The 9,858-nt window shown below is 40.8% G+C and overlaps 1 protein-coding gene and 1 pseudogene across 1 annotated transcript; both read left to right on the top strand.

The window, feature by feature from the left end:
* Positions 1-1,625: 1,625 nt before the first annotated feature.
* Positions 1,626-1,856, top strand: LOC127682279 (small proline-rich protein 2I). The gene has a single exon (XM_052178657.1). The coding sequence runs from the start codon at positions 1,626-1,628 to the stop codon at positions 1,854-1,856; it is 231 nt and encodes a 76-aa protein (XP_052034617.1).
* A 3,018-nt stretch (positions 1,857-4,874) lies between these two features.
* LOC127683643 (undifferentiated embryonic cell transcription factor 1-like) lies at positions 4,875-9,372 on the top strand (annotated as a pseudogene).
* Positions 9,373-9,858: the final 486 nt, after the last annotated feature.

Genomic DNA, 9,858 nt, shown 5'->3' with positions numbered 1-9,858 from the left:
GGGTCTTTGTGAGTACGTGTGTGTGTGTGTGTGTGTGTGTGTATGTGTGTGTGTGTGTGTGTGTGCATGTACATGTACATGTGACTACTACATGTGAGAGATTCAGTGTACTGGGTCTTTTGGAAGTTCAAGGAAGGAAAAAAATATGTTATTGTGTTACACAGGAGATCTCAACAGCTCTTCACAGAAGTAGACTGTGAAAGGCTGTCTGTCTTTATGTTAACCACTTAAGAATATGGTTAGGGCAGGTGCAATATTAGTTCCACTATTATTATGATAAGCAGTCTTGTGGTAATCTTCAAAGGTGAGTCTGAATATCTACTCCAAATATGTCATTTGACATACAGTCATGAAGAGGGTCAAGATAACACCCAAGGCCATTAGCCTCCTCTATGAAGGGCATTACTTCATACTATTTTCCATGATTCACAAAAAAGCACTGTACATACACAGGAGACATGACCTGACCTCTGCACATCATTGTTAAAGAAGAAGTTGAAATCACAACTAAAATCTCTTTAATACTTTCCTTCTTTCATCCTGTAGACAAATTATACCTACAAAAAAGGAATGAAAATGGGCCAAGGCATCAATGAATGTGAATAATCAGAAGCAGAACAAATAGAAAACATGAGTTAGGAAGCAGCAGAATTATAACAAAACAAAACAAAATACTGACTTAAAAAAAAAGCTTAGGATACCAGTGAGATCTTACTGAAACTGAAATGAGGGAACACCCATTGAATCATAGCATTCAATAGTGATGAAGTCCAGGAAGAGGATATTTTCCATCTGTAGGGTCCCAGTCCAGTTAGTCATGCACTGATTTGCATTTTGGTTGGGAAATTCTTGGACCTGCCTATTATCAGTCAGTTCTGCTCACACTGGGCTGGCCTGCCACTGCTATAAAAGGATCCTTGACTGCATGACTGCAGACTCCTGGTACTGACATCCTGGTCTACTTTGGTGAACCTGGTGAGTGCCATTTTCTGATTTGGTCTGTCTTCATGTTTAGTCCTAGTGCTGTAGTGAGTTTTTGGGAGTAAGTATCATGATTTCAGTTTTGATAATGGGATGAAAGATACATACTTTGTAGTCAAAAAATTATCAATGGATACAACAGACCACTGTGATAAGTGGTTTTTCCTTTTATTTGATAGGTGGTTGAAGAGAGTATATTTCTCTTTTATTTAGTGGTGTTTGTAAATCCATATACTTTAGCAGGTATGAGAGGCTGAGATTTCCTTGAGCTGTCTTTTATTGTCCAACCTCAAACAGCTTGTGGGGATGATATAAGTGATGAAGGATACAGAAACAGGTTTTGTGATTTCTTAGATCAGCAATATTTGCCTTGAAGGTGATTCTTTGTGAATTCATCATTACTTTTGTTTTTATTGAAACAAACTAATTATCCTGAAAAAAATGCATGAAGCAAAAATACTGAGGCTACTGCAGGAGATTATTGACAGAAAGTACAAAAGCCAGGAAGTCCTAAACAGCAGTTATTGGATAATGATGCTGCTGGGGGAAGGGGCTGATATTCTAAGTTTCAACCAATCTTCTCTGAAATGATTATCCCCTAACACTGTTATGAAATTGTTTCCAGATCCCGAGACTCCAGCATTATGTCTTACCAACAGCAGCAGTGCAAGCAGCCCTGCCAGCCACCTCCCGTGTGCCCACCCCCGAAGTGCCCTGAGCCTTGTCCTCCTCCAAAGTGCCCTGAGCCCTGTCCTCCTCCAAAGTGCCCTGAGCCCTGTCCTGAGCCATGTCCCCCTCCCTCATACCAGCAGAAATGCCCTCCTGTGCAAACTCCTCCACCATGCCAACAGAAGTGCCCACCCAAGAGCAAGTGAGGGCTTCAGAAGAACTCAGAAGGGAATCCATCTCAAGTACTTCCATAGCAACACCTCCATCTTCCCTTCAAAGCCCATCATGAATGCAGAGGAATCTTCTCTCCTTTTCGCATCCTATTTGCCTGTGATGACCCCTTACAGGGAAGGCATTTCCTGGAAGTTGTCCTGCTTTTTCTGTCAAGGAGCTGCTGAGAATGATCTGTCCTCAGTGGTTCAGTGTCCCAAATGCTCAGTGGGTAGAGCAGCTGCTGTCTATTCTGTGTACTCAGAAGATGTTTTTCAAAACTGTCTGTCATCTTAGTTGTGTCGTCACTGTGGTTACATTTCCTGAATAAACACAATTTGCTTAATGGCATTCATGTGTTCCTTTATCTAAAACACTCTATTTTCTTCCTAATTTGCTTATGTTCCTTTATTTTTATTCATGGATCCCAAGGTTATTCTGCTGCAATCAAGTTTTGACTGATATTGGATCATATAAAATATTACATAGTATTTATTGGTTTGCTTTCGAGACACATTATTTCATTCTGCACAACTAAATATCTCCTTTAACATATGCTAACTTAAAAAGAGTGTCTGATATTCTCATATGCATGTGCCACTTGGGACATATGTGTACAGTCTCCTAACTCTCCCATATATTTTGCTCTGCATTGACCCCTTCCTCTGACCTAATAGTTTCATATCTACATCTATCATAGTTATGTTTTTCTATTTCTCTTAAAACAAATATGCCAAGCTTGTATTTTAGAATGTTATTATATTTCTTTTTTCTTGCTAAATAGTTTGTTATACAGCATAAACATCAACTCTGCAACAATATCTCTCTCCCAGTAATGTTCAGTAAGAAATCTACCATATTTTTCCTTTTCATTTTGCTTTGTTATATGTAGTATCTAACAAAAGTCCTCTAACAAAGTTGATTATGATAATCTAGCTCACTTCAGTTATCCCTGTAAACCTGAGTAAGTGATTCTTTTGAAACAGAATATTAAAATACTATCTTTTGGGCTAAGGCTGTAGCTCAGTAAAACACTTGAGAGAAAAAGGAAAACAACAAAAACAACCCCCCCCCCAACTTTCTTTACTTTCCCTTTCAAGCCAGGAAATCTCCACATAGATTTTTTTTTAAAAAGTTTTTGAATGGCCCTAAACTAAAAAGAGGGAGTTGTCTTTTTCACAGCAAGGTCACACAGTGCAGAGGTGCTGGATGAAATCTCCAAGTCCATCTCAGTGCAGTAGCCCGTAGAGTCTCGAGACCAAAGTAGCGCTCAGTAGCCCTCATGTATCTATAAGGGGGCTTCAGGTAATGTGATGGTGATGGGGGTGCCTGCTTCACGGAATGCCTACTTCCCTCCTTAATGTGAGAAGCTGCAAATAAAATTAGTGACAGGACCAGAATCTCCAAGTTGTTAAATTATACATTTATATTTTAAAATCAATAAATATTTTTATATTTGCTTCAAGTGGTTTGTTTAACAAAAAAAATTATGGCAGACCTCATGGCTTTCTCCTGTCCTACAGGACCAATGAACTGCTTGTTAAGGCTTTGAATGGTATTCTTAAGTTTATCAGTTCTTGGAACATGAGAAAAATGTTGAAACTTATGTCTATATATTTTTACATGGAACTGTGAAAAATCTTGAGAAATAAAACTTACAAAGTTAAAAAGGAAGTAAAATGGACTTTCTAAAATTTCATTTCTGTGGGGAAATTACAGGGTTTGTGGTATAACCGCCCTAGTTAATACTCTGAAAACTATAAATGTAGAAAGGTGCTACTGGGCACCATCCTATATCTGAAATCCATATTTGCCATCTGTAGGGCAAACATGGACTACCACAGTACCCATTTCTAGGCTGGGTAGGGTGATGAACAGAACACAGGAAAATCGGAATCACTGGGAAAATGTGGAATTTCTGTTGAGCTTAGAACTATGAAGAAACAATTGGGAAAATAGCTAAATAAAACACATAGCACTTCATTCACCTTTCTAAAAGCTGACTCCAGTACATATACATGGCACATTTTCTTCATTCATTCACTGGTAAGCAGATAGGTTTATTATTTATCTTGAATATTAGGAGTAATACTAAAATATGCATGGGCATGCAGGCAAGTCTATTGCATACTCTGCTGAACTATTTTTTTATATGAACCTAAGTGATGATGGAGTTTATATAATATGAATCATATGATAGTTTTGCTTTAATTTTTTAGACGAATCCATTCTGACATCCATATTTGTTGGGTTAATCTATTTCTCACAGTCTAATTTGTGTTCCTTTTTCTCCACTTTTCTCCAGGTCCTGATGTTATGTGGATGATACTTATTCTTCCACAGGTATAATGATTCTGGTTTTGTATTAGTTTGTGTTTCTCCACCTCTCTTCCTTTCACAGTCCATAAAGTTTAGGAGACATCTACTCATCATGCCTCACTGCTGCAGGTACTTTAAGAGTTCATCTGATTGCACAGGCAGACAAATTGGTGGTTCCCATGTTAATTTAGAACTGTCAATACTGCAGCTATGCAGCATTTATATTTATGTATTGAAAACACAGGTCAGTGCAGGTTACATCAAGTGCCAACTAAGTCCTTTTGTAGACTGAAATGAAATGTAAGTGGAACTAGTGGGTGTTATCTTGTAGTGAATGAAGTTTAAACGACATTTTCCCTGCAAACACAAGGATTATCTGTTCAAATACAAGTGCCTTGAGGACAGGTGTGAGTCTCTATGACTTTTAGGAGTCTTTGTTGGTTCATTCCCTCAAAGCACAGTCAGATTCTTCAAGGTGGCTTTCCGAAAGGTAATGCTGAGTGAAAGTTTTCATGGGAATGACTAGAAAAATGAAGTTCTGTTTGTTTCTCCAATGATTCTTTAGTGACTTTCCAGTATATCTTTCTGAAATAGTTTGTGTGGAATGTCAGGAGTCTCGCCAAAAAAAAAACCCCATCATAATATCAGTGTGAGAAGAAGACATCCACTCTATGTCACTGCTTGAGATAAACATAATGCATAGAACTGAAAAGCTGTTCGTCCACTCCTTTATTAAGATACAGACTTACACAAAGTGCAGCTTTCTTGGGTAAGCTGTTACTGGAAGTTTGGTTTCTGTTTCCCCAGGTCTGGGCCTGGGCAGTCACATCTTTAAGAGCAGTGCAAGTACACCTCTAGACTTCCAGCACTGGTTTGCTGTACTGTATTTTTGTTTGATGTTTTGCATCTACTCCATTATCACAGCATTTAGACTCATGTGGATCTTGAAGTCATTATCCTTCTAAGCTCAGCAAGACTGGTAAATATATAGACTTGCAGAAACTCTGGCAGTATGCACAGGACCTGGACAGGTCTAGGTCTAATGGTGCCCCAGTGCTGAGAGTGAAAATAGACATCCAGAAACTTAACCCACAAGCTATCTCCAATAGATAACAACTTGCAAATGTAAAATGCAATTTCTCCAATAGAGTCTTTTTTAAAATTTTGTTTAATCTTTTTTCTCTTTTTTCACTCCAAATTTTATCCCCCTCTTATCCTCTGTTCCCCACCCCATACCTCTTCCCCACCCCCTGTCTCCCTGAGGATTTCCCCACCCCCTCCCCACCCTGCCAGACATCATCTTTTTTAATTGGATATTTTCTTTATTTACATTTCAAATGATGTCTCTTTTCCTGGTTCCTGCACCCCAATCCCCTATCCACTCCTCCTCCCCCACCTACCATTCCTGCCTCCCTGTCTTTGCATTCCCCTACACTAGGCATCAAGCCTTCACTGAACCAAGGGCCTCTCCTCCCATTGATGCTTGACAAGGCCATCCTCTGTTACATATAAGGCTGGAGCCATGGGTCCCTCCATGTGTACTTCTTGGTTGGTGGTTTAGTTCCTGGGAGTTCTGGGGGGATCTGATTGGTTGATATTGCTTTTCTTCCTATGGGGTTGCAAACCTCTTCATTTCCTTCAATCCTTTCTCTAACTCCTCCATTGAGGACCCTATGCTCAGTCCAATAGTTGGCTGCAAGCATCTGCCTCTGTATTTGTTAGGCTCTGGCAAAGCCTCTTAGGTGACAGCTATATTAGGCTCCTGTCAGCATGTACTTCTTGGAATGCACAATAGTGCCTGCGTTTGGTGACTATATATGGGATGGATCCCAAGGTGGGACAGTGTCTGGATGGCCTTTCCTTCAGTCTCTGCTCCACACTTTGTCTCTGTATTTGCTCCTGTGTGTATTTTGTTCCCCCTTCGAAGAAGGATTGAAGCACCCACACTTTGGTCTTCCTTCTTCTTGAGCTTCATGTGGTCTGTGAATTGCATCTTGGGTATTTTGAGCTTCTTGGCTAATATCCACTTATCATTGAGTGCATACTATGTGTGTTCTTTTGTGACTGAGTTACTTCATTCAGGATGGCATTTTCTAGTTCCATCCATTTGCCTGCAAAATTCATGAAGTCATTGTTTTTAATATCTGAGTAGTACTCCATTGTGTAAATGTATCACATTTTCCATTCCTCTGTTGAAGGACATCTGGGTTCTTTCCAGCTTCTGGTTATTATAAATAAGGCTGCTACGAACATAGTGGAGCTTGTGTCCTTGTTATATGTTGGAGCATCTTTTGGGTATATTCCTAGGAGTAGTATAGCTGGGTCCTCAGGCAATACTATGCCCAATTTTCTGAGAAACTGCCAAACTGAGTTCCAGAGGGGTTGTACCAGTTTGCAATCCCACCAGAAATGAAGGAGTGTTCCTCTTTTTCCACATCCTCTCCAGAATCTGCTGTTACCTGAGTTTTTAATCTTTGTCATTCTGACAGGTGTGAGGTGGAATCTGACCCACCAGACCTCTTAATGTATGTTCAAACTGTTCAAGTCCAGGACCCATGGCAGCTGTAGATGTCCAACACAAATAGAAATCAAAAGAATTTTGGAATTTTTTTCTTTTGTTAATCTACAGGTCCTTTGCTTATATATTATGCTTACAAATTTGTATTTGTTTTACATTTTTAATGAAATTTCTCTATTTGCCCAACACGTGTTTCTCTATATCTGTGTGCATTTCCTGTAGACTTTCTTTGGGTCTTTGTTTTTCTTGTCATTTCCTTAGTGCTATTTAGTTTTGTTTGTTCATTTTTAAATCTCATTTTGTTACTTTTTGGTTTACTTTGTAGATGCCTGTGATGGGAAGGTGTAGAACATCTTGGATGTGTTGAAGATTCAAAACCATAATCAGATTATACTGTATAGAAACTATTTTCAAAAAATATAAATAAAAGTAAACAAACTACCTCCCCCAAATCAAATAAAGTACTATTAAATGTAGTAATGTTCAGGCGAAGTAATTCTAACCAAAGAATCTGAGGTCTATGTAGAATCTCCTGTTTCTTGTTCTTATTTAGCAAATGTTATCGTATAATCTTGATATTTCATGCAATATTTTATTAATGGAATAGGTATACTGTAGTAAAATATAAAGTTAAAGAGAAAGCCAAAAATATTTAAACTTGATATTCTGGTTTGTCATTTCATTCATAAAAATCCTTAGAAAACCAGGAGGAGACATGCACTTCTACCAGGCTCAGAGATGCTGCTTCATCCCGAGAGGTTTGCCACACTGACCCCAGTACAATCTGTGAGACAAGTTCCACAGGCTGAGGCATTAGACTTCAAAAGAAGGAGGTCTCCTGGAACTGGTTGTGGAACTCTTGGTCGGAGAAAACATATTGAGCAGTAGTTCTCATGGCAATTTTACTTTTCTGTTCTCTTTCATTCCTTTTCTTACCTACAGGTTCCTGGTTGCCTAGACCATGATCTTAAGCAAGAATAATGGGGACAAACCACCCCTTGAGATGGGTCACTAACATGACCTTATCTCCAGGGAAACCAATGCTTCACTTTTCAAATTGTTTACAAAATTATTATGATAGATAAAAACTTTCCCAACAATAAAATTTCATATGGCTACATGTGTGTCATCAGAGGTGGGTTTTGGCATATGGTAAAGAAAACTGTTTAAATGTATGCTTTGAAGATTTATAAAAAAAAAAAATCAAGTATTAGATGTTAAGTAATAATACCATAGGGGCTGGAAAATTAGCTCAGCGGTTAAGGGCACTGACTGTAAAGATTTATTAACCTGTTCTTGGGAATGGGCACTAGCTTTGGATGATCGCCCTATTGAACATATTCTTTTAGAATTGTTATTATTGAGGATGACGTTGCCTGTTCTGTTTGTGATTCACTGAACATGCAGTTCAGAGTCATAATAGTTACATGATTTTTGTATTTTAGTGTGGCAAATGATTCTTCTTGGTATTCATGATTGTTTCACTGGATATGGTTTCTAAGAGTAGTGTCATGTTTGGTTTGATGTATAAAATATGCTGCTTGAGAGCTGCAAAATACACTCAGATTCAAACTGCCTCTGTGTTTCTGTTTGTTGGTGCTGAATCCTTACCCACCTGAACTTCGAGAACCCTCATCCCAGGGACCCCTGTACCTGGCCGGGGTGGTCCGTGGCAGAGTTGCCTGCTTTTTCACTGTGGTCACCAGCTAGCCCTGACACTGAGCTGCGGCAAACCTGGGATGTCCAGGTGACTGTGTCTGATGTCTTTGCTACTTTGGGCATGCTATGATGAAACCCGGTTCGCCCAAAGCTCCGGTGTCCTCTGGCTCTGAGCAGAGCACACCTTGGAGTGCCCAAGAGATAGAGCTACTTCTGGGCACGCTGCTGAAGCCCTCGGCCATATGGTGCTCGCTACTGCGGGACTGCTGGCTGACTCTGTCCACCTACCCCGCATGTCTGCCCATTGGTTCCATCGCAAGCCCTCTCAGTGCAGCCTTTGCTACAAGTTCCTCAAGGATCAACTCCGAGATTCCCAGGGCCAGCTGTCCGGACCCTTCAATGACCAGATCTGTCAACTCATGGAGCTATTGGGTGACATGGGCCGCTGAGGGTCCACTGCCGATTGGCCCTCTCACGTTAGCGCCTGCACCTGTGGAACAAGAGTTGGACCTGCCACTAGCTGTGGACAATGCTGAGCCTGCCCCTGAGCTCAGATTCAGCTCTTTCACTATGAAGTCTGCAGGTGCCCACTGTATTACCAGCTCCCCTCCTCATAAGGCCACTGACATTGCCTCCTAAGTCAGGCCATACCCTGGAATGCTCCCAGAGGACGCCACCCCTCCACCCCACCATGACTTGGAGAACCCAAATGAGCCTCCTGGTCTTTTCCCAGCCCCGCCTCGCCCCGCCCCTCGGTCCCGCCCCTCCCCCCAGCGCTTCCCCGCAGGTTGCTCCCAGTCCTTAAATACCACATTGCTGCAGACCTTGACACACTTTGGATACCTGGCAACAGTTCTGGGGCTTCTGCTGTGCGACCAGTTGTCAACCCTGAACCAGCACATGGAGGAGCATCTACGAGGTTCCGTCGACCAGACCAAACTGTTTCTCTGACTGTGGGGTTCATTCTGGGCAGTGCTGCCTCTGAGCAGGGTATCCTTGGGAACTTGCACCAATAAAGCTTTGTTTGTTATCAGTCCTCTCCAGAACTGACACCTCAGTCAACCTCAACCCCAGTTACTGTCCTCATCCCCACTCCAAGCCTAGGTTCTTACCAAAATAAAAACTGTGTTTTCTACTAAAAAAAAAAAAAAAAGAAAAAAGAAAAAAAGAAAAAAGAAAGAAAGAAAGAAAAAAGAAAACGAAAAGAAAACCAGGACGAGACAGAGACCTGGGAAAAGGAAGATACCCAAGAATTAATGGAGGTGACCTTTGCTGTGACTCATGACACTGGGGATATGGAACCTGAAGAGGTCACCTCCTATACCCAGGCAGGAAATCCAGTGGAGTGATAGGGAGACCAACCTACCTACCAATCTTTTAATCCAAAATTTATCCTGTCTACAAAAAATATAAGCACAGGGGATGGAGTAGAGACTGAGGGAGTAGCCAACCAATAACAGGCCAAACTTGAAACTTATGGGCAAGCACCAATCTCTGACACT

This window comes from Apodemus sylvaticus, chromosome 4 (genome assembly GCF_947179515.1).
Source record: "Apodemus sylvaticus chromosome 4, mApoSyl1.1, whole genome shotgun sequence".
Taxonomy (NCBI): domain Eukaryota; kingdom Metazoa; phylum Chordata; class Mammalia; order Rodentia; family Muridae; genus Apodemus; species Apodemus sylvaticus.
The sequence above is the reverse complement of the archived record's forward strand: the minus strand, read 5'-3'. Positions and strand labels throughout refer to the sequence as shown.

Excerpts from the sequence above, each read along its gene's own strand:
- LOC127682279 (XM_052178657.1), top strand. The coding sequence starts at position 1,626 with ATGTCTTACCAACAGCAGCAGTGCAAGCAGCCCTGCCAGCCACCTCCC.